The following is a 25,538-nucleotide window of genomic DNA, read 5'->3' on the forward strand; positions in this document are numbered from 1 at the left end:
AGCCCACAGCCCGAATTCTGGGATCCATATTCTACAAAAACCCACCATACCAAGAAATGCTCTAAGCTACTTGCGGTTGGTCGGTAGGGGAATCTGACAAATGGCTTCTTTCCTCTTATTTGAGAGTTGCTGCTCCCCTTGCCTTAGGTATCGAACTTCTGGGAGTGCTATTCGAGCTTTACTTTGAACTACCTGATACCCTCGAAGTCCAATAAAATTTAGAAGGCTCCCGGTGGCTTTAAGACACTGAGTTACTCTTATGGCAGCAATTAACAGGTCATCTACATATTGTAGAAGGAGAACCTCTTCCTTATTACTCCACTCCTCTAGGTCATTGGCCAGGGCTTGGCCGAAAAGGGCGGGCGAATTTTTAAACTCTTGTGGCAAGACCGTCCAACAAAGCTGTTTCTTTACTCTGTTACTACCCTCCCATTCAAACGAAAAGATTTCTTGGGAGGAGGTGTCAACCGGAATTGTGAAAAAAGCATCCTTTAAATCAAGGACTGAGAAATGGGTATACTGCGTTCCTATAGAGGCCAACAGGGTATAGGGGTTCGGAGCAAGGGGGTGTGAAGTCTTGACACGCTCGTTGACCGCTCTTAAGTCTTGTACCATTGGGCCATTGGGCTTCTTTACTGGCAGAACGGGGGTGTTCCAGGCCAACTGACATTCTCTAAGTACGCCGTACTTCAAGAACTTATCTATGATGTCGTGCAGACCCCCTTTTGCTTCCCTGTTGATCGGGTACTGCCAAATTCGCACTGGGCTTTTTCCAGGTAGGAGTTGGACAGTAACAGGAGTCACATGGGTGGCCTTCCCAGGGATCGCCAATGCCCATACCAGTGGGTATATTTGGTCTATCCATTGCCTCCACTCGGGGGCTTGCATAGCTGGAGGTTCAAGTTTAAGGGCCATCATCCAGGCATTCTCAGGGGCAAGGTGAGGGTTATTTCATCTGGGGTGAAGTGCATGGTGGCTCCCAACCAACAAAGCAGATCTCGTCCCAGTAGGGGGGTTGGACAATCAGGGAGGTAGACCAATCGGAGAGAAATATTTCTATCTCCCAAGGCGCATTCGGCAGGGGCATACACCAAGCACTTGGTTCCCTTCCCCGTGGCGCCTATTACGGTTAAGGAATTTTCAACAGGCAGCTTGAGGGGTTGGTTGACAGCTGTCCTCACTGCCCCTGAGTCTACCAAGAAGTCCATTTCCAGCTTTCCCACCTGCATTTTTACTCGGGGTTCCGGGGGTGGGATAGTCCGTCTCCCCGACACCCCTAGTCCTTATCCTCCATTCCCATCAAGGGGATGGGTCCCCTGGTAGGGCACTCATTCTTCCAGTGTCCCTCCTTGCGACACAAGGCGCATTGGTTTCGGCCTAAGCGCCTCTCCTGTGGGCCTGGACGTCCTCGCCCACGGCCTCTCATGCCTCGACCCCTTCCTCCTCCTTGTGGCCTTTCCTCGGTGCCAGCCTGCACTGCTGTGACCATTAATTTGACCTGCCTTTTTTCCTTTTCTCCATCCCTTAGGGCATATGCTTTATTTGCAGTCTCTAAAATTTGGGCCATGGATATGCCCATTAGGTCCTCCTTTTTCTGCAGCTTTCTTTTAATGTCAGGGCTGCACGGCTGGTGAAAATGCCCTTCATAATTGCCTCGGTGGCCTGATCATCGGGATTCGCATTAGTATTTTACCTGATAGTATCCCGAATACGCTGTAAAAAGGCAACTGGGCTTTCCTCTTGCTCCTGCATTACCTCATAAGGCTTGGCCCAATTTTTATGCCTAACTGCAGAATGTTGGAGCCCATATAGGAGTAATTCTTTAAGGACAGTTAAACGGGTGTAATCCAAGGGGTTGTTAGTGTTCCACCGGGGATCTCTCACAGGGACCATATCCGCAGGATCGGGGACATTCTGTGGGTCCCTCTCATGCCTGCTCTGTGCCTCCTCCCAAGCCTTTGACACAACCTGGTTGCGTTGAACCTCTGATAACAAAGTTTTCAGAAGGATATTACAGTCATCCCAATCCAGTTTATGGCTAGCTAAACATCCTTCAAAAACTGAGATGAAACTACTAGGGTTCGTGGAAAACTCTCCAGCTTGTGCTTTAAATGCAGCCAAGTCCACAGAGTTAAAGGGTACGTAAGTATAAACTTGCATGGTGGTGGCTCGTCACCCCTCAGCTCCCTGCTGGGCAATCGCGGTCTCAGTAATAAGGGGATATAGGCCCGTAGCCGCAGTAACCAACACATTCCTATTACGCATCAACTCATAAGATGGCGGGGGTGCAATAGCCGAAGGGGACATCGGTTCTGGCATTACAGTTTTGAGAGGGTTCTCAGTAACCACGGGAACCTCGACCGATGATCCAGTCGGATCCAAATCACAAACATGCAACAAATTACAAATATGCAACATGTCCGACCTGCTTCTCAATAACATAAACAACTGTGCATACATATATTCCATCCATTTGCCAGTTCTTTGGCAAAATAAAAGCAACTGAAGGATCGTATTATACTTAAGTGATCCTTCCGGTGGCCACCTCTCCTGGTCCTCTAGTTGATATTGAGGCCAGTCAACTGTACAGTATCTTTTTAATTTACTTTTCCTGAGCAGGTCTGACCCAAAAACCTTCCAATGCCTTAAAATGCATTCTAGCGGCGTACACTGTACCTGCCGCCCCATACCATGCCCTTGACCCATTGTATGCTAATAAACCAATAGCTAATGGGAATTACAATGACTGGGCATCCCCAGCCTTGGGCAAACACTCCAGACAAGCCAGAGACAGACTAGAAATAAACCAGAAAGTAAATAAACCAGACTAGTCTTACCTTATCTAGGGGGACCGGTTCTCCACTGTTGTCCACCTTCTAGAGAAACCAATCTACCCCTACTCCCCCTTATTTCTCCACTATACGATCGCGTTGCACCGTTGTGTCCTCCGAGGTCGGTCTGACGTATCTCTGTCGAGGCCCCCGGTAAAATCACTGGTGCACGCTGGGCGTCAGCTGCGACCGCCGGCTGCCGGAGAAGTCCGGGCAAGGCACAATTTGGCCTCGAGCCCCACGTTGGGCACCAAAAACTGTTGCCGGCACTCAGTGCCCGAGGTGGCAATGGTTGGGTTTGTTGCCCGGTGTGCGCCGCACCAATAGGACACACCAGGGTGGAGAAGTAAACAAACTTTATTTGAGATCTCAAATAGGCATCAGGAGCCACACAGGGCTCAAATCAAAAGCGCGCGAAACAAACAACTCACATACTTTTTATACTTCAACCAAAACAGTAACTTGTTACAATGCTTTCTGTGATGTAAACTGTACCTGCCCAGAACCAAGTCTGCCCAGCAACTATTTCCCGCCCAGGGCCAAGTCTACCTAACAACTAACTGGTTCTTATTGTTTTTTTCTGAGAAGGAGTAGCCCCTTCCACAAGGGCAACTCGAGGTCAAACATGGAGTCTAGAGGAGAGCTGGTACACTATGGCTCAGAGCAGGAGGACTTCATCGGCTCTCATGGCCTTCCATTCTCGTGAGTTACCTGGTTTATGCCAAGTGCATCCCCAACAATATTAAGAGCCACAGAGATAGAGAGTCACTCTCAGCATGCTGAGCTCTTTTAAGCCCCTTGCTTGGAGTCACAGTGTGCTGAACTCTGAAGGAAACCCCTCCCTTCACCCAGAATTGTAGGGGGCCAGTGAGCGACCAAAGTGTTGAACTGGTTGAAGCCAAGGATGATCAACATGGGCACATGGGACTGCTTGGTTTGTGGTTTTCTTCTGCATCAGAAACAATAAGGACAGGTTGGAAAGTGGGTGATCCCCATCATCAAGCATGGAAATTAAAGCACCTGACTGGGATTTAATAATCCCACATGATCTTTTGTGTGTGTAATGAATCATAAAATAGTGACTATTTTCCAAAATCTAGTCATGGCACTGCATGTGCATGGCCTGATTGTTCAGAAATGCCGAGCATTCACAAATTCCACTGAGGTCCATGGGAGTTCCGCACCTCCGAAGTCCCACACCTCCAGCAGCCTTTTCTCCAGCACTGAAGGGACAATCATACTTTCAGGGTGAATGCCATTGACTGATACTGGGCTCCTCTTTAAAACAAACACACGCATTCTAAAAACCTCCATTCCACAGGTGGATTTATAAGGCACTGGGACAGTAGTATATGTTGAAATTAAGACTGAGATTAATGGACGAAGCTGCTTTAAAGGTTTGCATAGACAATTCCCATCAAAGTTAATGGCAATTGGGTAGCGAAATCCCCAGTGATTTTATAATATCCCACCCTAACTGTGCTAATATCGACGAAAGGGTTAAGCAACTGCTGCTAGCGTGGCAGATACTGAATGCATACCAATGTCTGTTGAGAATTCTCTCCAATTCACTTTAGCACTCCATGTTTGACTACACCTGTTTTTTAATATTCTTTGAATAAATAAAACAAGCTGTAAGCTTATGTTGTTGTGCGATGTGAAAACACACAATAATAATCACAGCTAATGACTCTTCTAAATGCTAAACTGTGCACACCTCCTTGTTTGGTATTTGTTTTGTATACAGAAGGTAATATACACGGAATAACTAGGAAGCCAAGTTACATATGGGGCTGTGGAATGGTATTTGACAGCCGATTAGAGTAGTCTGACAGAAATGATGATTTAATCACCACAACAGACTCCAAATTCCCAGATAGAATTCCACCCAGGTTAATCTAATTTCCTTGCAAAATTTTTGCCAGAAATAGACTCTTACCTTGCTTATTTTCCCCCCTTACAGATGTCACACGGTTTTGACAAGAATGTAAATAGGTAGAGTTATTACTGTTGAAAAGATGACTTTGAGGCTTGAAAGCGAGACAATATCTGTACCTCTTGAGAGTGTTTTTCCAGCACAGTTGTATTTACATATGGTTGTACCTGCTCAGAAAAAAAGAATGAGAAGCCCCTAATTAGTCATCTTTAACTTATAAGCCAGGACTTGAGGTCTGCTCCTGCTCCCAGGAAAGCCAACAATAAGATTCCTATCGACTTAAGTGGGATTGCATGTCTTGCAAGCAGTTGTTCCAATTCCCATGTGGACCCACGTTAGTATCCGTTTGTCAGATTGGAGTCCTAGTTTTTATGCTACTTTGCACTGTGACCTTGTGTGGTTTAGTGGGTAGCACACAGAACGGGGACTCGGGGACTTGGGTTCTATTTCTGGCTCTGCTGCTGACACTTCATCTCTCCATGCCTCAGTTTCCTCATCTGAACAATAGGGATAAGGATGCTTACTTCCTCTGTAAAGCACTTACATAAGAACTAGGTGTTGTTGTCTGTACAGCATCATGCACGTCAGTGGAGCTACAGAAAACCTTGACGATGCAGGATTGTTCTCTATTACAGTCTGGTTTCAAAGAGCTCTAGACATGAGGCTTCTCTTGGGAGGTTGTTCTACAGTCAACCTTGCTGATAGAAAATACCAGTTGTTTCCTTTTGCCATGGGGTCTGAGCTGCATTCAGGGTGTCATTGATGTGCAAATTTTTTTACCTGCGTTACTTTATTTCTTCCCTATTTATTAACTGCAAAATCATTCTCATAAATACTGCACGTTTATAAGCTATGCTTTCTTCGAGCCACAGAAAAACGTCTCCACTGTTTTTAGTTATGAAAGCATGACATATTGAGAAATCACTCACATGGAGATACATAAGTGTATGGCTTTCTGATGTATATCTACAATAACTGCTTTCTGATAAGACATGAAATCCTTCATTTCAGTAGATGACATGATTCTAGTGGGTGGCATCTAATTTGAAACAGGTTTATATCATCTGTAATCTTTTGGAGGACCCAGGAAAGCGCAGCTATTTTATTACTTTATAGCCTACAGTTATACAAGCAAGATATAAAATGCTCCGATTATTTTCCCTTTTGCTCATTGTAGAGGGAAGGGAAAGTACCTATTTAGCCCTTGTCTCTGCCCCCTTTAATTTTCTTATTCACTGCACACCTCTTCCAGATTCAATCTCCCCCCTTCATATACACACACACACACTTTTAAATATTTTATGGGTAGAGAGCTTATAATATGTATTGTCACGGCAGCTGTCTCTAGAGGTCAGCAATGAGTTTAATAATGAGATGCGAACCAGTGACTCTGCAAAACCCAGTTCAGGATATAAATGGCATGTTTTACTGAATCTAATGTTAAAGGTTGCTAACTTATCAATTGGTGATGGCCAGGGTTAAACAAGCTTCAACGTGAGCCCGCTCATGTAAGGAAACTAACAGGGTAACGTTTTTTACCACTCTTATTTCTCCAGATGCCCCATTTTTTGTGTTTTGTACCCTCCTTACTGTGGATATTTTGCAGGTTATTCTCACAGGACCTGATTCTGATCTCATGCTAGTTGGCCCTAATGTAATTTTATTGAGTATAATGGAGTTACTCCTGATTTACAGCTTGGTGAGCAGAGAAACAGGCCCACAGTTTTGATTGAGAAATTTTGAAGTTAGGTGCAAACCACAGTCACAACTGAGTCATGAGTAGAACGGTTATTTTCGCTAAAAGCACAAACTAGTGGCTTAATAGCAAATCAGTGGTAATTATGCCATGATGAAAGTTACAGTGTGGGTGAGGTGCTATCTTTTATTGGACAAGCTTCTGTTGGTAAAAGAGACAAGCTTTTGAGCCATACAGAGCTCTCCTCCAGACTGAATACCAGCCAGCTCTACAGAAAAGGTTTGAGGGAAAAGGCTGTTTCAGAGAAGATTAATTTGCTAGAGTTAACCTACTTCTACCAGACTAGAATTTACCTGTTTTGTTTTATTTGTAACCACATCTGTTTCTCTTCTCTTTGTTTAGTATCTCTGTTCTTTATTCATAAACTTATTCTTGGCTTTACTATAAGTTCTTCCCAGTGTATTAATACAGAAGTGTGATTCCTCAGCTCAGCTAGCAGACTGCTGTGCATAACTCTCACTCTGGAGACAGCAGACTTGGTAATTTCTGAGAGCATCTAGTAACGGGCTGAATACTGGTGAAGAACCCATTTCCAGGATGTTCGGGAGCTAGGGTGCATCAAGTGTTATCTGCAAGGCGCAGTAAAAGCTGGCAGAGCTTTAGAGGAAATTGTATGGTTGGCTAACAGACTGGGGTGACAGGGATCTATCTCTCACGGCTTGTCTTCACTACTGGGGAGATCAACGCTGCTGCAATTGATGCAGTGGGTGTCGAGTTAGTGGGTCTAGTGAAGACCCGCTAAATCAATGGCAAAGCGCTCTCCGATAGTCCCCAGTACTCCACCTCTCCGAGAAAAATAAAATAAGTCGACCACAGAGCATCTCCCATCGACGCAGCACAGTGAAGACAATGCAGTAAGTCGACCTAAGCTACGTCGACTCCAGGTACACTATTCACATAGCTGTAGTAGCGTAACTTGGGTCGACTTACCCTGATAGTGAAGACAAACCCTTAGTTTAGCTCCAGCAAGTCTCTCTGTTGCTAAGGCAGAGGAGTAAGAAGGCCACCCATAGTTCTAGGCTCCCTGAAAAAACATTACTCTGAGTGATAAAGTGCAAACTGATTATGGCTTTTTAATGGTAACCACTACAAACAACACTTTCCTTATGAGCTTGATCCACAATTGACCTTTTTGTCTAACCTCTCTAGGATGAAACTAAAAAGATCCTTCACTTTAGAACCATAAACTTGTAGAAATTACAGATGGAACCAACTCTGGTCTAAATCTATCTGTTTAGATGCTGTCGTATTAAGTGCTGTATAAATACAGGAAGATAGTTTGATTCCCCATCTAGTGTAATAGGTGGGTTGGGTTGGTTTTTCATGACTGCATGTTCTCCAGGGCTTTGTCATTCTGACATAACCCAAATGATGTTAATTCCAGCACTTCCCTCAGGAGACTGCTCTACATGAAAGACCTTAATGTCAGACAACATATCTGGAACAGTCAGCCTAAACTTTCCTTTGCTCATTGCTCCTAGTTACACCCTCTTGCATCACCCTAAACAATTCCTTTAGCTCATTGATGACTTCATCTTTCAAATGCTTAGCAAAGAGGCAATGCTGATAATGGGCTTATTTTAGCAAATTATGCCACTTTTTTCTTGTTTGATTTTTTCCTTGATGGGGACGATGCACATTCCCATGAACTTAAATTCCCCTGCAGTGCACGTAGAAACGTAGGACTGAAAGAGGCCTCACAAGGTCATCCTGTCCACCCCTTTCATCCCGACCCACCTCACATTGAGGCAGGATTAAGTATACTTTGACCATCCCTGACAGATGTTTGTCAAACTTGTTCTTAAAAACTTCCAAGGGGTTTCCACAACCTCCCCAGGTAATCTGTTCCAGGGATTCACTATCCTTGTAGTTAGAAAGTTTTTCCTAATATCCAACCTAAATCTCCCTTAATATTGCCGATGTCAAAACAACAATTAAACATCAGGTAAAGGAAACAAAGCATAATAGACATTTCCCTTCCTTAGATATTAGTTGAAAATCAGAAAGATGGCAGACAGGCACTGGGCTGTTAGAGTTCAGTTGGGAAATAAATGGATCAATGAAAACTGGATTGTTAAAATAAAGTATTTTACACATCCCAGTGACTGCGTGCACCGTATGGCTCTGCTTGTTCCTTAAGACACTATAGGGAATGAAACAGAAGAGGTTTTGCAACAGTGCAAGGAGTGTATTGATTTGTGGGACTGGGGGACATTCTGAACTTTGAGCAGATTCTATGGAAGATTCACAGTAATGTTCTCAACTTGCCAAGGAATCTAGCAAGTACAGCATTGAAAACTAAATAACACTACCAAAAACCACACGTGCTAGTCATTTTCTCTTCCTCTCTGGCTCTAAACACATTTGGCATGATTATGTGGTTCCCATCTTCTGCTTAATTGTTGATTTTTTCCAATTTCATATTTGGCATCTTTTTAAAATAAAACTGGAATAGCAGTTGACGGTTTCAGGCAGCGCAAACCCTGTTGCGTTCAGGGAGTGCAATAATAATACAGTCCGTTCAACATGCCTGTGTGAAATGTGGAGGAATTATTGGAGAAAAGTCTATGGCCCCAATCCTGCAATGAGCTCTGCATCTTAAGGTCCCAGCGCATGTGCAGAGCCCCACTAAAGTCAGTAGATCTCTATGCGACCTCATGTGTCTTTCCTCCCAGAACAATTTTCAGGATCAGTGCCTAAGGCTTGAGAGCAGCAATAAGAAATGACCACTGAGGTGCAATGGGAATTTGTACACGGAAATTGCTCTGTAAGCTCATCAGAGATAATCTCTTAACAGCTGTCATGTGCTTGCACTGTGCTAAGAAATGAGTCCATGGTGGAGATTTGGGGGAAGGTGTAAAAAACAAAAAGAAAAGGCTCCGGTTTGTAATGTGTTTTCAGATCAAAATCTTATAGCTTCAGGGGAGTGACATGGGGCAGCGCCCCATTCCGAAAGGCAAAGTCTGCCATTCCAAATGCAAGATTGTGGATTGTCCTTGTGTACAACACAGTGTGTTAATTGCTATATAAAGCTACACACAGGAGTTTGCTTATTGTTCAGAAACAGGTTGAGAAAGAAAAGTGCATTAGGAGTTTTGATGAGACTAGGATTGTACCCACATTGTAAGGGCAGATTGGTGAATGAGTGATTAAAGTGTTTTGAAGAGAAGGCCAGTCACTAAGCAAGCAACAGCTATGGGAATCACAGATCTTTTCCCCTTTGGTACTGGATGAGTTGTTGTCACACACTTCTTAATCATGAACCAAGGTTCATTTGTTAAATCAAACAAATCAAGATGTGTAGGTTTCAGTTGCTGCCTGGCAGTTTTTAGATTACTTTAGAACTTTATCTCTGTTCTGTTAGTTGTTAACAAACTCAAGAAAAGAAAAGTTATGAGCTGGTAAAACAGAAATCACGCATGCCATAAACCAGCGAGGGCTGTAACATGAGAGGTCTTCTGAAACTAAATACAACAAATTAAAGTTTATATGAGTCCTGTGGGCCCAATAAATTGTGGGGGTTTAAACTTGCTGGTTATAAAATACTCCTTTAACATTTTACTTTCATTTAAAAGCCAATATTAAGGTATCATTTGAAATTTATATCTTTCTGACTTGCCAGCCTGTTTAATATTGATCGTGTATCGTTTTAGCCCGCTGAGCAACTAATGTCAGCAGTGCCAGTAAAAGTAAAATGCTTGACTTTGTGACTGTCTAACCTGCTTTACTGTCTTTTTATTTATATTTTTAGATGCATCATCCTATTCAGATGAAACCCGCAGATAGTGAAAAGTCCAATGGTAAGTGATTATCCTATTTCCTACTTAATATGTGTGTGTGTCTCTCTTTTCATTTAAAAAACAAATGCAAGGCATGGCTTATGCTTTTCTCTTTAAATAGCGAAAACCTTTTAAGGAAGTGTCCCTATAGTTGAGAGGTCCTGAAAAACGTTGACCTGCTTTGAACTCCCGTTTGTCTTCAGTTTAAAGAAGGGAGGAAGTATTCTTTCCTCTCTTCCTTATGCATTCTCTGTATCATGGCTTTGTTGTGTTTGTCTTTTGTTGGTATCCTGCTGACAGTAGTTGTGGAGTTTCTTAGCAATCAGTAACATCTAATGCTGATAACAGTCTGAGATTAAAATAACATGGGAGTGGAAAGAGAGAGTCCCATATTCAGGAAAGTATTTAAGCACTGTCTGAATTGGACTTAGGTATATTCTTCAAGTTAATCATGTGTTTAAACACCCTTCCTGAATAAGGATGCTTCTCTGATTCTAGGCTCAATTTAAAATCAAACTGGATGTTTTGCTCTTATGAGACCTATATTGACTTTTGTTTTAGGAAGGGTACTCTAGACCTCTCTCAAATAAATATTATGACAATAATATTTATTCAAAATATAGCTTATTGACTTAAGGAATATATATGATGTGCAAAATATACAGTGTGCTAAATCTATAAAATACATCAGATCTGTGTATTCCAGGCATTAGACAATCTGATGGTAGGGCTGCCTGTGTGTGTTTTGTTTAAAAAAAAATCTATACATCTTTTTCCCCCTTGATTCATTCCTATAATTTACTAAAATATATGTTAAAGAAATCACCTTCCTTCTTAGGCTGCAAGAGCTTCTTTTCCCCATAAGGCTGACATAATCAGAGCCGGTGCCTTCCAACAGGCATCTCTGCACCTCATTAATTAGTAATCAGGGCAGAAGCCATGCACTTAGAGATCTACATATCTGCAAATGTAAATGATGATTGGGCTCTAAATCTCTCCACAAGGTTTTGCTAATTGTACTGCATCCCATTTTTAGCCTTCTCCACAGACTAAAGTTTAGAAGAACTTAAAACTTTGTACTGTGCTCCTTTCCATGTTGCAGATGGCTTTAAAAACTGGCCAGGTGCACAGCAGAACTGGGCTGGCCCCGATGGAAATGGAAATGGGGAAACTTGCTCTTCTATTGGTGAGGTGCTCACATAACATAAACCAAAAAAGAACTCACCACTAGCACAAAGTCGTCATCCTTGTCTGGATGCTCAGCAGAAAGGCCAAGTAGTCTGAGTATGCAAACTGAGTGAAATCCTAGCCCCATTGAAGTCACTGGGAGTTTTGTCACTGACTTCACAAGGACCAGGATTCCACCCCAAGTATTGATCATGCTTTCAATGGCCAATTTTTTTTTCCTCCTCTGCAAGATACTACATAAGACCCCATGAACTAATGAAGTCCAACATAAGCCTTGTATGTGCCCTTCTACGTAGGGTAAATTTCACTCTGAAATCTCATGGACAGAATAGAAGTGCAATAGAGAATTGACCAAAAATGAACCCCCTCATCCCTAGACCGTGTCCTCTCCAAGGCATTCTCCAACACCTTTCACCAGCACTAAATATAGCTAAGTTGCTTTTTTTTTTCCTCCAAAAGTTTTCCAGATTTTGGAAGAAGGCACAGAAGTTCCAATTGACCAAAGGAAAGTAAGCAGGTGGAATGGCCTCCTTTAGATTAATCTTCTGAAGAAAAGCAGACAATGTCTAATTTTCACATGCACATTTAGAATGTTGAGAACTCTTTGTTGTTTGAAGCTGGAGAGGAAAGCTACTGCTACGGTCATGAATGTAGCATAGCACCTTAGAGATACTGGAAGTGGGATCAGAGCCAGGGTGTGGGAGGTGAGCTAGAGGTTTGGTAGCTTGGGGGGGCAGAGTTGTGCAATGGAGAGGAACAGCTGGTATCTGTTTTCCGGGTGCCACTGTGCCAGCAGCTAAAGAAGGACATGTGTCTGTGCCAATGGCACACTGGAAGGAAACAGTATGCCATCAGCAGGGCATGCAGGGTGAAAAGAGCTCCGGAGAAGAAGAGAGAGGTCTGGGGAAGAGATAAAGAGCTATCCAAGGTGGGTTGGTCTTTGTGATTGGTAGTGTTTGAGCATTTGTGGGGAGTTCTTGAACCGTTTGTTCTCTCACCATGGGAAGCGATGCATCAGAACTGAACTAGGTTTTATTGGTAACTAGAACTTCTAAAAGTTCAAAGAGCTTGAAGACTCCTGTTGACCAAAAGTTCCAAGTAGCTCATAGATAGACATAAGAGAACTATAGCAAGCATAGACTGAAGTTCTCTTGAGTTTACCAACCTCTCTGTAGAGCTGATGAAACCCAATGAAGCTTGATATGAGCACTGATGTTCCCTTGGTAATTTTACAGGATTTCTAAGACTCAGTATTTGCTGAGTGACAGTGTTGAAAATCCTATTAAGCTGGATGATCTGATCTGACAACAGTTTGCCCAGTTCTGGACTCAACACTAAAATTTGTGTGAAGGCTTTGCAATGTTCTGTTTAGTGTCCTTTTTTAAAAAACAATTGCTCACTTCTGAATTCCAAGGCTTGACTTGCAGTGCCAAAATATAATGGGAAGGGAATTTCTGCCCCAATTGGAAACAGAAAACACAGTAACTTTCACACGTGCTTCTTGTGAGACTTCCAGATGCAAGAGGGTTTGGATGAGCGACCAGACTTGTGGGCACTTGCATGAAGTGGCCCTGAACTGTGACACCCCCCCTTGTGCTTTGTGTCACTTAGGAGCCAATCCTCTGCTGTCTTATCCTCATATCAACCTCCAGAAGCCAAGTTTGAGTCAGAGACATCTATAGGAGTGATGTGGTACAGACATCTCCCGCACATGCCTGGTTATGGAATAGCTGTGGAGCAGCACCTCGCCACTTCTACAGTCTGAGGGCATTCTCAGCCTTTGTGTCCCCCTATGCAGGGTAGAATGGCTGGTGAATATGGGTAGCAGCCTCCAGACTTGCTCTCCACCACTCTGTATGAACGGTGAAGGTGGGCCTCTGCAGAGCATGACTGTACACTGGCCTTCAGGTCCTATCTCCTCCTATGCAGATGCAGCAAAATGTAATCCGTTTCATGGTACCCAGGGCTTTCTGCAGCTAGAGCAAATGGAGCAGCATCCTTAATGCTAATGAATTTCTTTCACTGGAGGATACTTAAAATAATTAGCCGACAAACCTACCCTCCCTAAAAGTTCTTCCTTCAAAAAGATGAAGTATGCAGTATACGGTGCTCATAAATTCATAGAGTTTGAGGCCAGAAGAGACCATTATATCTTCTAGTCTGTCCTCCTGTACATCTCTCATTAATGATGGACCTCAGGACAGATATCCCGAGGACAGTATATGACCATTTTTATAAAATGCCAAGACTTTGGGGAAACCAAGAAAAATTCTCTGTTGCATTATCCTGTACTTACTTTCTGATTCACTGAAAGGGTGAAGAAATGGTTTTGAAATCCTAAGTGGAAAAACTTGCAGATTTGGAAGCAGTAATTAAATGCCATATGCCAGCACTAACACATAGAAAAGTTGTTAATTAATTCAGGCAGTTCCAGATCCAGGTGTGACTTTGACAGATTGTACACTAGGGTTTTTCGCCATCTTACAAATAAGGATAAAAAAATCTTTTTTCTTTCCCTCCAAGGGGAAAAAACATTTGTACTTAAATAATTAACCATTACTTGATTGGCTTAAAGGAGAGGACAACTTATTGTGAGAAGGGAACAGTGTTCTAGATATATTTAAATATGATAGCTTCAGTCACTTAAGGGGACACTGTCATGTATTTTCACGATAGAATTTTAGTTTCAGGAAAGAAAGAGAGAAGTTAGCAACCCTTAATAGCATTTTTCATTTCTTAATTGTTTAAACATTCTCCTGTAGTGCTGTGATCCCAAACACAGGCCCTTGGTTTTAACATATGAGAATCCATAACTGAAGTGATGGACTGGGAACAGAGAAGTGAAAGAAGATTAGTCAATTTTCACTGTCCAAGCAAACTGAATGAAGTGTAAAAATGAGACACTAATACCTTTCTACTACAATGCAGTGACTTCAGTGGGACTCCTCAAGGGCTCCACCCAGGCAGACACAGCTTCAAGATTGAGTCCAATGTACATTTACAGGGCTTGATTCACTGGTACACTCTTAACTGCCTTGTCCTGCTCCGGCAGTGCAAAGCATCCATACATTTGTTAACTGGCTGGTTATATATCAGATTGCATCTGCTTTACATTGCCAAAATAGTGCAAAGCAGCCGGACAGCAGTACTGAGTCCAAAATCCATGCATCAGAATGAACTCCTCCCCCCAAAAAGTGATTTAAACAAATAAATCGTACTGTTTTATCTGTCTTCTGAATTTTGAACTACTCCTGTCCACCCTTGCATGGGATGGACGGGAGCTCCTGTCTCTAACCTGCATGGGATGGGGCTTCCTCTGGGGTCTTATCTCCATTAACTCTGCACTTTCCTGAACTGTGGTGGGAGGTGGGGCCACTGCTGTCAAGATCAGAGGAAGGAGGCCTGGTCCCATGGTCAGTGCCGCAACTGGACATTTTAGCACCTGGGGTGAGCAAGCATACTTGCACCCCCTACCATTTTTTTTAGTTATTTCTCCGCTTCCAGGGCTTTAAGCGCTGGGTGGCTGCCTTGCTTGTTCCCCGCACTCCCTCCCCACCCTCGGTTACAGGCCCTGCCCGCTGTGTGCACCATTTCTGGGGCTCTGCTCAACTCTAAGCACCTGCTAACCTGTAACATATGGGCCAGGGCTGCCCAGAGGATTCAGGGGGCCTGGGGCAAAGCAATTTTGGGGGCCTTTTCCATAAAAGAAGTTGCAATACTATAGAATACTATATTCTCGTGGGGGTCCCTGCAGGGCCTGGGGCATGGGGCAAATTGCCCCACTTGCCCCCCCCCCCGGATGGCCCTGTATGTGGCACAGCAACCTCTAATGGTTAAAGTAGGGTGATTATGTGTCTGGTTTTTGACTGGAACACCCGGTAGAAAAGGGACCTGGCAGCTCCAGGCAGCACCGCCGACCAGGCCATTAAAAGTCCTGTCCTGGGGCACCATGCTGCACCCCGAAAACGGCCAGCAGGTCCAGCTCCTAGGTAGGGGGCCACTGGGCTCCACATGCTACCTCTGCCCCAAGCACTGGCTCTGAGCCGGCGGGGGGGGCTGCCTGCAGGCGAGACCAGCATGTGCTGTGTAGTCCTGCCCACAGCACCCTGCTTAGAAACTGGACCTGCTGGCTGCTTCCGGGGCGCAGCATGGAGCCAGGACAGGCAGGCAGCCTACCTTAGCATCGCTGACCAGGAGCCACCTGAGGTAAGCCCACGCCCCAGCCCTGAGCCCCCTCCAAACTTTGAGCCCCCTGCTGAACCCAGACTCCTCATCCCCAGCCCCACACCAGAACTCTCATCCCCTCTTGCACCCCAGCCCCTCCGCCATACTCCGAATCCCTCGACCTCAGCCTGGAGCTCACTCCTGCATGCCAAACTCCTCATCCCCGGCCCCACCCCAGAGCCAGCACCCCCAGCCCAGAGCCCTCACCCCTCCCACACCCCAAACTCTGCTGCCTCAACCTGCAACCCTCTCCCACATTCTGAGTCTCTCAGCCCCACCCCACAGTCTGGAGCTCCCTCCTGCACTCCAACCCTTCATCCCCAGCCGGAGCCCTCGCCCCTTCCCACACTCCAACTCCCTGCAACATTTCTGGCCCCACCCCAGAGCCCGCACCCCCGTTTGGAGCCCTCACGCCCTCCTGCCCCCTGCCCCAGCCCAGTGAAAATGAGTGAGGGTGGGGAAGAGCAAGCCACTGAGGGAGGGGGAATATAGAGAGCAGGGGCAGGGTCTCAAGGAAGGGGCAGGGATAGGGTGTTCGGTTTTGTGCCAATAGAAAGTTGGCAACCCTTGGGTAAAGTGTGAAACTGCCAGCCACACGGACAAAATCTGTGAGCTGCCTCCATTTTTACTGTAGAGAACCCCACTCCCCTGCCAAATTGTTTGGGTGTATTTGATCTGTAGTCCTCACAGCACTTTAACTATCAATCCCCACAACACTTCTTGTTTATACTGGAAAGACTAGGGCAGAGAGGTTCAGTAACTTGCCCAAGAACACAGAGATAATCAGTGTAAGAACCTAGGAATTTGTGGCTCCCATCCTATGCTGATAGGAATAGATCATGCCTTTCTCTGCATGAAAGTCTATTGTGTTGTTTTAAATTGATATCATGCCTTACAACAGAGTAAAAACTGCATAGGCGCCTTCATCTTGGCAGTGCTCCTTTAAACATTCTGTGTGGTTAGGCATTTAGCCAAGATAAAATTACAAATTTCTTAAAGTTTACCACTGATCAGCAGTACCAAACAGCATTGGATATGAGGCATGTCATCCTACCAATATGTCTTCTGTACACTGAGCATTTTCCTTGAAATGTGCATTTTGAAGATGTACAGTACATGGGAGCTGGGTGTTTAATTTACTATAAAATCACCCTCTAGCTGCAAACCTGCAAAATCATTTTAGTTAAATGGCATATTTGTAGATTTACTAGTGAAAGTGAAGGAGGCCAGTAGGGAGTTTGTCATCTGCTAGTGTCTGGAAAATTAACAAACATCTTAGCATTTGACTTTGGAGGAGGGGAAGTTAAGTGGCTGCTTGGCAGAGTAGCATCTTCTGCTTTTCTTGGTAGGCTGGAGGAAGAGATCCCCTGCATCCATTAAGGTCCCTTATTTTTTTATCTTCTGCTGGAAGATAAAAAGTCTTCACCCTTCCCTGTAAGCGGGAGCAAATGGGACACCCTTTGGGGCTAGAGTGCAGTTGCTTAATTGGCTGAGGTGGTGTCGTTTGTAGGATTGAGCATGGAGCTGGGAGCTCGATCACCATGTGGCTCTAGACAGGCCACGTGACTTCTCTGTGTCTCAGTTTCAGCATCTGTAAAATGGGTGTTAATAGTACAAATACCTATAAAAAATATGGGTCGCACTTTATATTATGGTTCTGTTTATAAAGGATGAAAAAATTATTAATATATGTAATCATAGATGCAATAAATGGTAAAACAATCATGCCATATCGAGCACTATCATGGACCCAACCTACATCTAAATTCTCTTTTTAAAAAAAATAAAAAAAAAAAAAGCATTTCCATTAGCTTTTGGGGTTCTGGAAAATGGATTTTCTCTATGCTTGCTTGTGTAAAATAGCAGAATGCCTTTCTTAACCATTCAGTAAAGAAGTACTACCCAGTTAAAAAAAAAAGTTACTCCAAATACCCCTTCTGTCTTCAATAAACATTAGCCTCTATTTTTATCACTGAAATTATGTTAAGAGCACTAAAAGTGTCAATACCAGTAAAATCCCATGAAAATATATAGGTTTCTTCCTTCTCAGCTGCAATTTATTCTGTTTGACAAACACATGCTAATACATGCAGGATGGGTTAGGGTGCAAAGGAAGATTCATTTTTCATAAGCACAGAAATGAAAATACTTCATTAAAAAATAATTTGCACAATAGAAATAAATAAGTGCACCACAGATACTCTGGATTAAAGCTTTCCGTCTGTCTTTGCTTCCTGCAAAATTCTGGCAGTCTACTCATTAACAGTGAATTGGATTTGCATGCCATTTCAATAGCAGAAGAAAGGAGCATTATATGTACCATATAATAAGCCCTTAGATTTTTTTTTAAATATAGGGGAGATTGTGAGTTAGCATTGAGTCTTCCAGATCGGAGTAGGGTTATTGCAGTTTATTCCATCTTTGACACCAGTGTATGGCTTGAGCTTTTGTTAAACTTCAGAGCCAGCATACACACCCAGCTAGAGCGACCTATTTTATGCTGGCCGTGTGGACGATATAAAAAGGAGATGATCTACCGATATCTTTGGCAAAGTGCCTGTTGTATTCTTGCAAACTCAACATCATTACCAATCAAAAGATTTGGCTTTTGGAAAGTAATATGCACTCCCCTTGTTGAAGTGCTGCCCCTGGAACATACATTGTGTCTGTCTGAAGAGAGACTACTGTGTCATTATGGGAAAAGAGAGGAAAATTTAATGCATTATTCTTTCCATTGCAGTCACTACAAACCTGCTTCTGAGTGCCATGCATTAAAGCTGATTGAAATGGAAAGCTAGGATCCTTTTCGTATAAGAATGTTTTTGCAGAGTATTTTTCATTAACTCATTTTATTATGTGCACTTCGCACCACCACCGCCATCCGCTGCTTGTCTTGCTTCCTTTCATACATTTGGGAGATGGGGTGGGGAAGAGAGAGGGAACATATTCAAATTAGAAACTATGCAAAAATATCTTAAGTCTCTGACACAGGATGCTTCTTTCCCTTAGAAATCATGATGGGGAAGGGAATGAAAAATGTCTTATTCATGCAACTAATATGACAATAGCACCCACAAAAAGAGAGGGAGAGAGATTCAGGGAGGAAGAGGGGGAAGGGTTGAAAATATAAAGTGTTTGCCTTAGGACTTGTCTTCAGTTGCAGAGCCAGACTCACATGACTGGAGCTTGGTTTGATGTGGTAATGAAGCATTGATCACAGGAAAAAGATGAAATGGCCTTTGCTCATTCATTATTTTTATCTTCTAGCTGTGGAAGACAGAAAATTGTTCATAGGAATGGTTTCGAAGAAGTGTAATGAGAATGATATCAGGGTGATGTTTTCTCCATTCGGCCAGATAGAAGAATGCCGAATTCTTCGGGGACCTGACGGGCTGAGCCGAGGTGAGTGTGCAGTCTAGAAAGTCTCTTTTTCCTTAAGTGCTAATTGGAGCTATATGTCACAGTCAGGGTAGATGTAGCCACTGTCTGCAGCAAGAGGCTACACTGTAATATGTCCCACGTGATGGAGTTACCCACATGAACTTTTCACAGTGACTGAAATTATCACCTTTTATTTCAAATGTCAGAAAGGTCTCAGTGCCAACATATTAACTTGTGTTATCGCGCTGTTTGTCAGATTGAAAAGGTACTGTTGAACTCTGACATCTCCTATTTTCCCTACCACAAAATCAAAGTCACCCCCAACACACACACACACACACACACACACACACACACACACACACACACACACACACACACACACACACACACACACACACACACACACACACACACACACACACTCGTATTTTGTACCAGGGAAAACAACTAACCAGTTTATGGCACCTGGGGCCATGCAAACTGGTCAATGCTATAGTATCCGTCTACCCCCGCATTCTTTGTAACCATATGTAAAATGTGGCTCTGTATTGCCTCTGGAATAAAGGGGTTAACTCCTAGAGTTTTGCCCAGACAGAACTCATAAAGGGAACTTTCTTAGCTCAAGTCTCTAGGTCCAATTAGAGCCAGCGCAGGCATGCCAAACAGCAGTGCATAGTGCAGTCATATGAAAGACCCGAGTTCTGGACCACATGCCAGACTCCTACTTTATTGGTTTGGAAATTAAGTGCAATGCAGACTTTGATACCTGATCACCCTCTCCTCTACCCTGTTAGATATGCAGCATATATCATTTTGTACCTGGAAAAGGCTCTTGAAAATATATAATAAAAAGAAAAACAGATCTATATCAATGACCCCTGCTGCATATTAATCCTTTGTTGTATTGACCTGGAATTACTCAGACAGAACAATCCGTCCCACCAGCTAATGACATATGGAATTGAATTGGGAAGAGGATCAGGGCAAGCTTGTCGGCCTTAGGGGAACAGTGCCATAATATCAGCTACCACAATTTAAAGACACAGGGAGTAAAAAATACTCTTAAATATGGGGTTGTTAATTTTATTAAGGAGAAGCACAACTCAATCGTTCTGTTTTGGATATTTTTCCCCCTCTAAACATGAAAAAAGTACATAGGAATCACAGTTTATGCATTTTATTACATTTTCAAAACACAGAATAATTTGTGGGTTTTTTCAGCTTCTGAAGCATATTGTTTCTTTTAGATTTTGGTTTCTATATGTGCAGCCACTTGTGGTTTTTTAAAAAAATTATTCTGAGCAGCAGCTTGTCCACAATGGATATAAAGTCCAGCAGAATAGGTTCAGAACTGGGTGTCAGTAGGTCATCTGTGAAGCAGGGGCCGTACTATCTCTATGTAAATAAGGATTAAAAAAATCACTCGCTGAAAAAATGCTCTGTAAATTAATGGAAAACCGTGTCTTCTGTTTGTGAGAGTTGGCTGAGGAAAATCAGGGCCTACAATTATATTGACTTAGACTCTCATCCCACAGCTGCATGACTGGCAAGAAGTTGCATGATCCTGGCTTAGGAGTCTTTCTTTAGATATTCTTTTTATTTATTTTTTAAATCTTGGCCACAGGAAAATAAACCTGCACTGGGAAGTTGCTGGATAAATATTTATTTAAATATTTAGACTAGATTATTAACTAGAGAATCAAGTCTTTGAGTCTTACAAGAGTTATTTGACTCCTCTGCATAATGTAGGAACGGAAGCCAGGTAGTGCATATTCAAGTATTCCCCAAGTCTTGTTCAATAGAGGTTTTCCATCATAATCCCAGGATGGGGGTATTTTTATTCCTCAATAGGTGGCAATTGCTGTCGCCAGTTGCAAATTGATTGAGTATTGCAGTGTAGCCCATTGAGCAGATGTTGTAGTAGTTTAAGGTTAATGTGCAAGGCTTTCACCTTTGGGGACCAAAGAGCGTGTTCCAGGTATGTCACACTCAAACAGATATTGGGATGTATTGGCTTAGCGGAGCTATAGCTTCTCTAATATTTGAGTTTATTCTCACAGTCACTCACAATAATATCATACCGGGCTCTTTTGTTTCCTGCCTGTTAAACTTGAATTGCTTTCTACACTCATGCTACAGCCCAGTTTCCAGGCAGATGTTTGTCAACATCACAAAACCATCAGATCAAGAGAGAAAACCAAGCACTGAGAAAGTGCTGAGTGTTGAAGAACTAAACTGAAGTGCTTCAGGAGAGCTTTGGGTGGGAGGAATCTTGCGTGGCATAGAACCAAAATCTGATTCTTTAAAAATAGAAGGAAAATTAATACAATTAAATCCTGTAACAACTTCCAACATTTAAATGAGTTCTCATTCACGTTACTATTTCCAGTATGTTAAATTCCCCAGGCCATCTTTCTTCTCATGTGTAAGAGCCCACAGCCCGACTATTTCATCTTCTTCTCAATCAGCTTGCCTTAAAAATTAGCATATCATGATACCTCAGAAATAAAGAGCATGAAAAAACACATTTAGTGGTATTTATGCAAACTTTGGAGCTATGTAAAATGTGTTAGGGAAGGAATCTTTAGTATTAACAATGTGAATTCTCAGTTTCAAAGGACAGCAACTGACTTAGAGTGCTAGGCAGAAAGCTGTTATTTTTCTCTTAGTAAGGAGTGAAAGCTTTCAGTCAACTTTTGGAACCTGCTCACAGAAGAGTAGCAACACTTTTGTTGCTAGTATAGCAATGTTAGACTATAACGTTGTAGGGTAGACCTAGGATTACCTCACAGTTTGAACAGGAAAAAGAATCCCTGTCAACAATGGTAAAGGAAAATGTAACACTCTGTGATGAGTGTGATATAGGTGCTTAAATAAGGAGACAGAGAGATTGAACTGGTTGTTGATAGTGTAGTTTCAAGCCAAGAGTAGATATGGGTCTAATAAATTCACACGTATTCTGCCACTGTAGATAAAGGTCCTTCCGCATTTCCACTCCAAATTTGTATTGCCAGCTGTTTGAAACTGATGTGTAAAAGTAGCCTAAAGACATCATACAAAGTTTCAGTGATGGAGCAATGTATTTTAAATGACCTTTCTAGTGTCTCCATTTAGTCACTTTATTCCCACTGATCTTTGCTCCTGCAACTGAAAAATTGTTTGTTTTTTCCATCTGTACCTGGTTTGGCTGCAACCTAGGTACAGTGAGTAGATGGTGGCCAAAAGTCATTACCATCTGATGGCTGTTTCACAGTCCACGTGAAGTTAGTGAGTTGATGTGGAGCACAGTTCCCAGTTGGTGGATGTCTATTTAAGAATAAGAAAACACAACTGACTGTCTAAGCAGTGAACCTGAGGACTTCGGGGTATGGAGACTGTCCTATTCTCTCACCACTACAACTCAGGTTCATATGGCTGCATAGGGAATCTTGCCAATGCCTTTCCTGTATCTGTTCTACAGGTAGAGGGATTCAGCCTCCAGCTTAAACCACTTTTTAAAAAATTCCCATTGTTGATGTCCTGCACTACACCCCATTGTCATGTCAAAGCAAAAGCGAACTGACTGGGATGATTAAGGTTTTAAATCACTTGTTGAAAAGGGTTTCCAGAAATCTCTGAACTTTTTAAAAAACCCAAAACTCCTGGCTCCTAGTCCTGTGATCTGTCTGCCAGAACATTACTGCCAACACAGACAGCTGTCAGCTTGTGAATGGAACATGCAAATGGTAGCTCGAAGAACTTGAGTTTGTTCCCAGCTCTGCTGCTGACTTGCTGTGTGACCCCAGGAGACTCACTTAAGCTCTTCTTGTGCCTCAGTTTTCCCATTTATGGTAGAACCTCAAAGTTACGAACACCTTGGAAATGGAGATTATTCATTACTCTGAAGTGTTTGTAACTCTGAATAAAATGTTATGATTGTTCTTTCAAAAGTTTACAACTGAACATTGGCTTAATACAGCTTTGAAATTTTATTACACAGAAGAAAAATGTTGCTTTTAACCTTAATTTAAATGAAACAAGCACAGTTTCCTACTGTGTCAAATTTTTTAAAAAATTTCCTTTATTTTTTAGTAGTTTACCTTCAGCATGGTATGGTACTGTATTTTTTTTTTTGTCTCTGCTGCTGCCTGATTGCGTACTTACAGTTCCAAATGAGGTGTGTGGTCGACTGGTCAGTTTGTAACTCTGGTGTTCATAATGCTAAGGGTCTACTGTACCTTTGTAAAGTGCTTTGAGATCAGTAGGTCAAAATCACTATATTACTGCTAAGTAGTATTAGTCAATAATAATAATAATAAAATCCTCTTATCCTTATCATAGGAGCTCCATATATCAACTTACAGAGATGTATTGCTAAGTACAGATTTATATAACAGACACTGTAGTCAATTGGGTCAACAGCATGCATTGAACAAACCTGCTAAGTATGTGTAAAGACAATTAGATCTAAAATGTGCATTTGATAAGGTCTCTAAATGCATCTTGCCACAGCTTTTAAAGTCTTGTTTGTCTGATTTCAACATGACAATATTAAGGAAGTCAGGCAAGTGCATGCTTAGAGTACTGTTAAAAATGTGGTAATAAGGATTGTCTGTTTTAAAGAACAGATAGGAGTGGTGTCGGAATTAGCCCCTAATCAGGCAGAAATTCAGCTTTGCAAAATTCCATTCATCTGCAGAAAGTAGGAATTGTTCGTTTGTGTGTTTAAAAAAGAAAAAAAAGGGCAAAATATCGTTGCTCATTTTTTGCATTTATCACTTATTGGCAGGGGTGGCCAACCTCAGCCTGAGAAGGAGCCAGAATTTACCAGTGAACATTGCCAAAGAGCCACAATGATACATCAGCAGCCCCCCATCCATTAACCCGCCCCAGCACCTCTCGCTTGCCGGCAGCCCTGCCAATCAGTGCCTCTTCCTCCCTCCCCACGGCTCCCGCCCGCCACAAATAGCTGTTTTCAGTGCACAGGAGGCTCTGGCAGGGAGGGGGGTGGAGCGAGGGCATGGCAGGCTCGGAGGAAAGGGCAAGGACCTTGGGGGAAGGGGTGGGGTGGTGGCAGGACCTGGGGCAGAGCAGGAGGTTGAGCAGTGAGCACCCCCCAGCACACTGGAAAGTTAGCATCTGTAGCGCCTATGCAAGGAGACGCATATTAACCTCTGAAGAGTCACATACAGCTCCGGAACCACAGGTTGGCCACCCCGACTTATGGTAAAGAACAGGTGACTAGTTTCTGTGCCTGGAACAGGAGATTTTCTGACTGATGTTCAGAGCAGCTTTGCAAGGCTGAAGTAACATAATGTGCCACCCCTGAAGGTGATCTGGGTTTATGGCTAGCCTGGTACTCCTAAGGGTATGTCTGCACTGCAGATAGACACCTGTGGCTTGGCCCATGCTAGCTGACTTGAGCTCACGGGGCTCTGGCTTAAGGTACTGTTTGGTTTTGGTGTAAACATTCAGGCTGGGGCTGAAGCCTGAGCTCTGGGACCTTCCCCCTCACAGGGTCCTAGATCTCAGGCTCCAGCCTGAGCCCAAATGTCTACACTGCAATTGAACAGCCCTTTAACCGGAGCCCTGCGAGCCTGAGTCAGCAGGCCTGGACCAACTGCAGGTTTTTAATTACAGTATAGACATATCCTCAGTCTACATGGGGTGGGAGACAACACTATTGAGACTATGTGTTCAGCTTCTTGAAGGGAGGCTTTGATAGTGCCTTTTATATGAGGATTTCAAAGCCCTTTATACTACAGGTTTGCCACTCTGCCATTTTTCAGGTTGTTGAAAACTCTGGCAAGGTTACAGTTTCACTTGTCCTTTTGCCACCATGTAACTTTTCAAAAGTTGGAGAAGTTTTGATAAATTAAGAGGAAAAAGCATGTGGGAGTGGGGAATGGGGGCCAAAAAAACCTAGACGTTATTCATGCTGTCGCATTCAGTGTCAAAACAGAAAATTAAGAGAGAAGGGCACAAACAAACATTTGAAATTTAAAAAAAAAATCAAAAACTGAATCAAGGGAAATGTTTGATTTGAATCAAAGTTGAAAATTCTAATCAAACTTTTCCCATGGAAGATTTCAAATGACAATTTTGAGTTAAAAATGTTTCATGAGGGGGGAATGTCTTTTCGACACACTGTCATTTTAAATGATCTCCTTAAGGCTGTATAGGAAGTCAGTAGAAGAGGGGAAATAGAACTGAGGCACCAAGACCCCAAGCTTCTTTCTCTAACCACTCCATGACAAAGCTAAGTATCAGATTTGCCCTCATTACATCTTTTCAACATTCTTTCCCTAGAAAGATTGGCTTGAAGCAGGACAATAACTGACAAAACTTTCCATTTCTAGAAAGTGGGTCACTCGGGTTGCCAGTGGAAAGTGGTCTTCAGTGTAGGTCTAACTCTAATTTGGTTCTATGTAAATTCCAACTGCTGGGGCCTACGTTTTCCA

The 25,538-nt window shown here is 43.0% G+C and overlaps 1 protein-coding gene across 13 annotated transcripts in view; it reads left to right on the forward strand.

Annotated features, from left to right (window-relative positions):
* CELF2 (CUGBP Elav-like family member 2) overlaps positions 1–25,538 on the forward strand; it is a 685,040-nt gene that overhangs the window by 588,703 nt on the left and 70,799 nt on the right. For all 13 annotated transcript variants that reach the window (XR_007772143.1, XM_050936915.1, XM_050936909.1 and 10 more), the window contains 2 exons: positions 10,275–10,323; positions 18,982–19,116. Coding sequence is in view for 12 of the 13 variants with exons in the window: in XM_050936915.1 (XP_050792872.1) it covers positions 10,275–10,323; positions 18,982–19,116 (184 nt within the window). In the remaining variant the exon portion in view is untranslated. The remainder of the gene's footprint in view (positions 1–10,274; positions 10,324–18,981; positions 19,117–25,538) is intronic.

The sequence above is a fragment of the Gopherus flavomarginatus genome, chromosome 1 (genome assembly GCF_025201925.1).
Source record: "Gopherus flavomarginatus isolate rGopFla2 chromosome 1, rGopFla2.mat.asm, whole genome shotgun sequence".
NCBI classification, from domain to species: domain Eukaryota; kingdom Metazoa; phylum Chordata; order Testudines; family Testudinidae; genus Gopherus; species Gopherus flavomarginatus.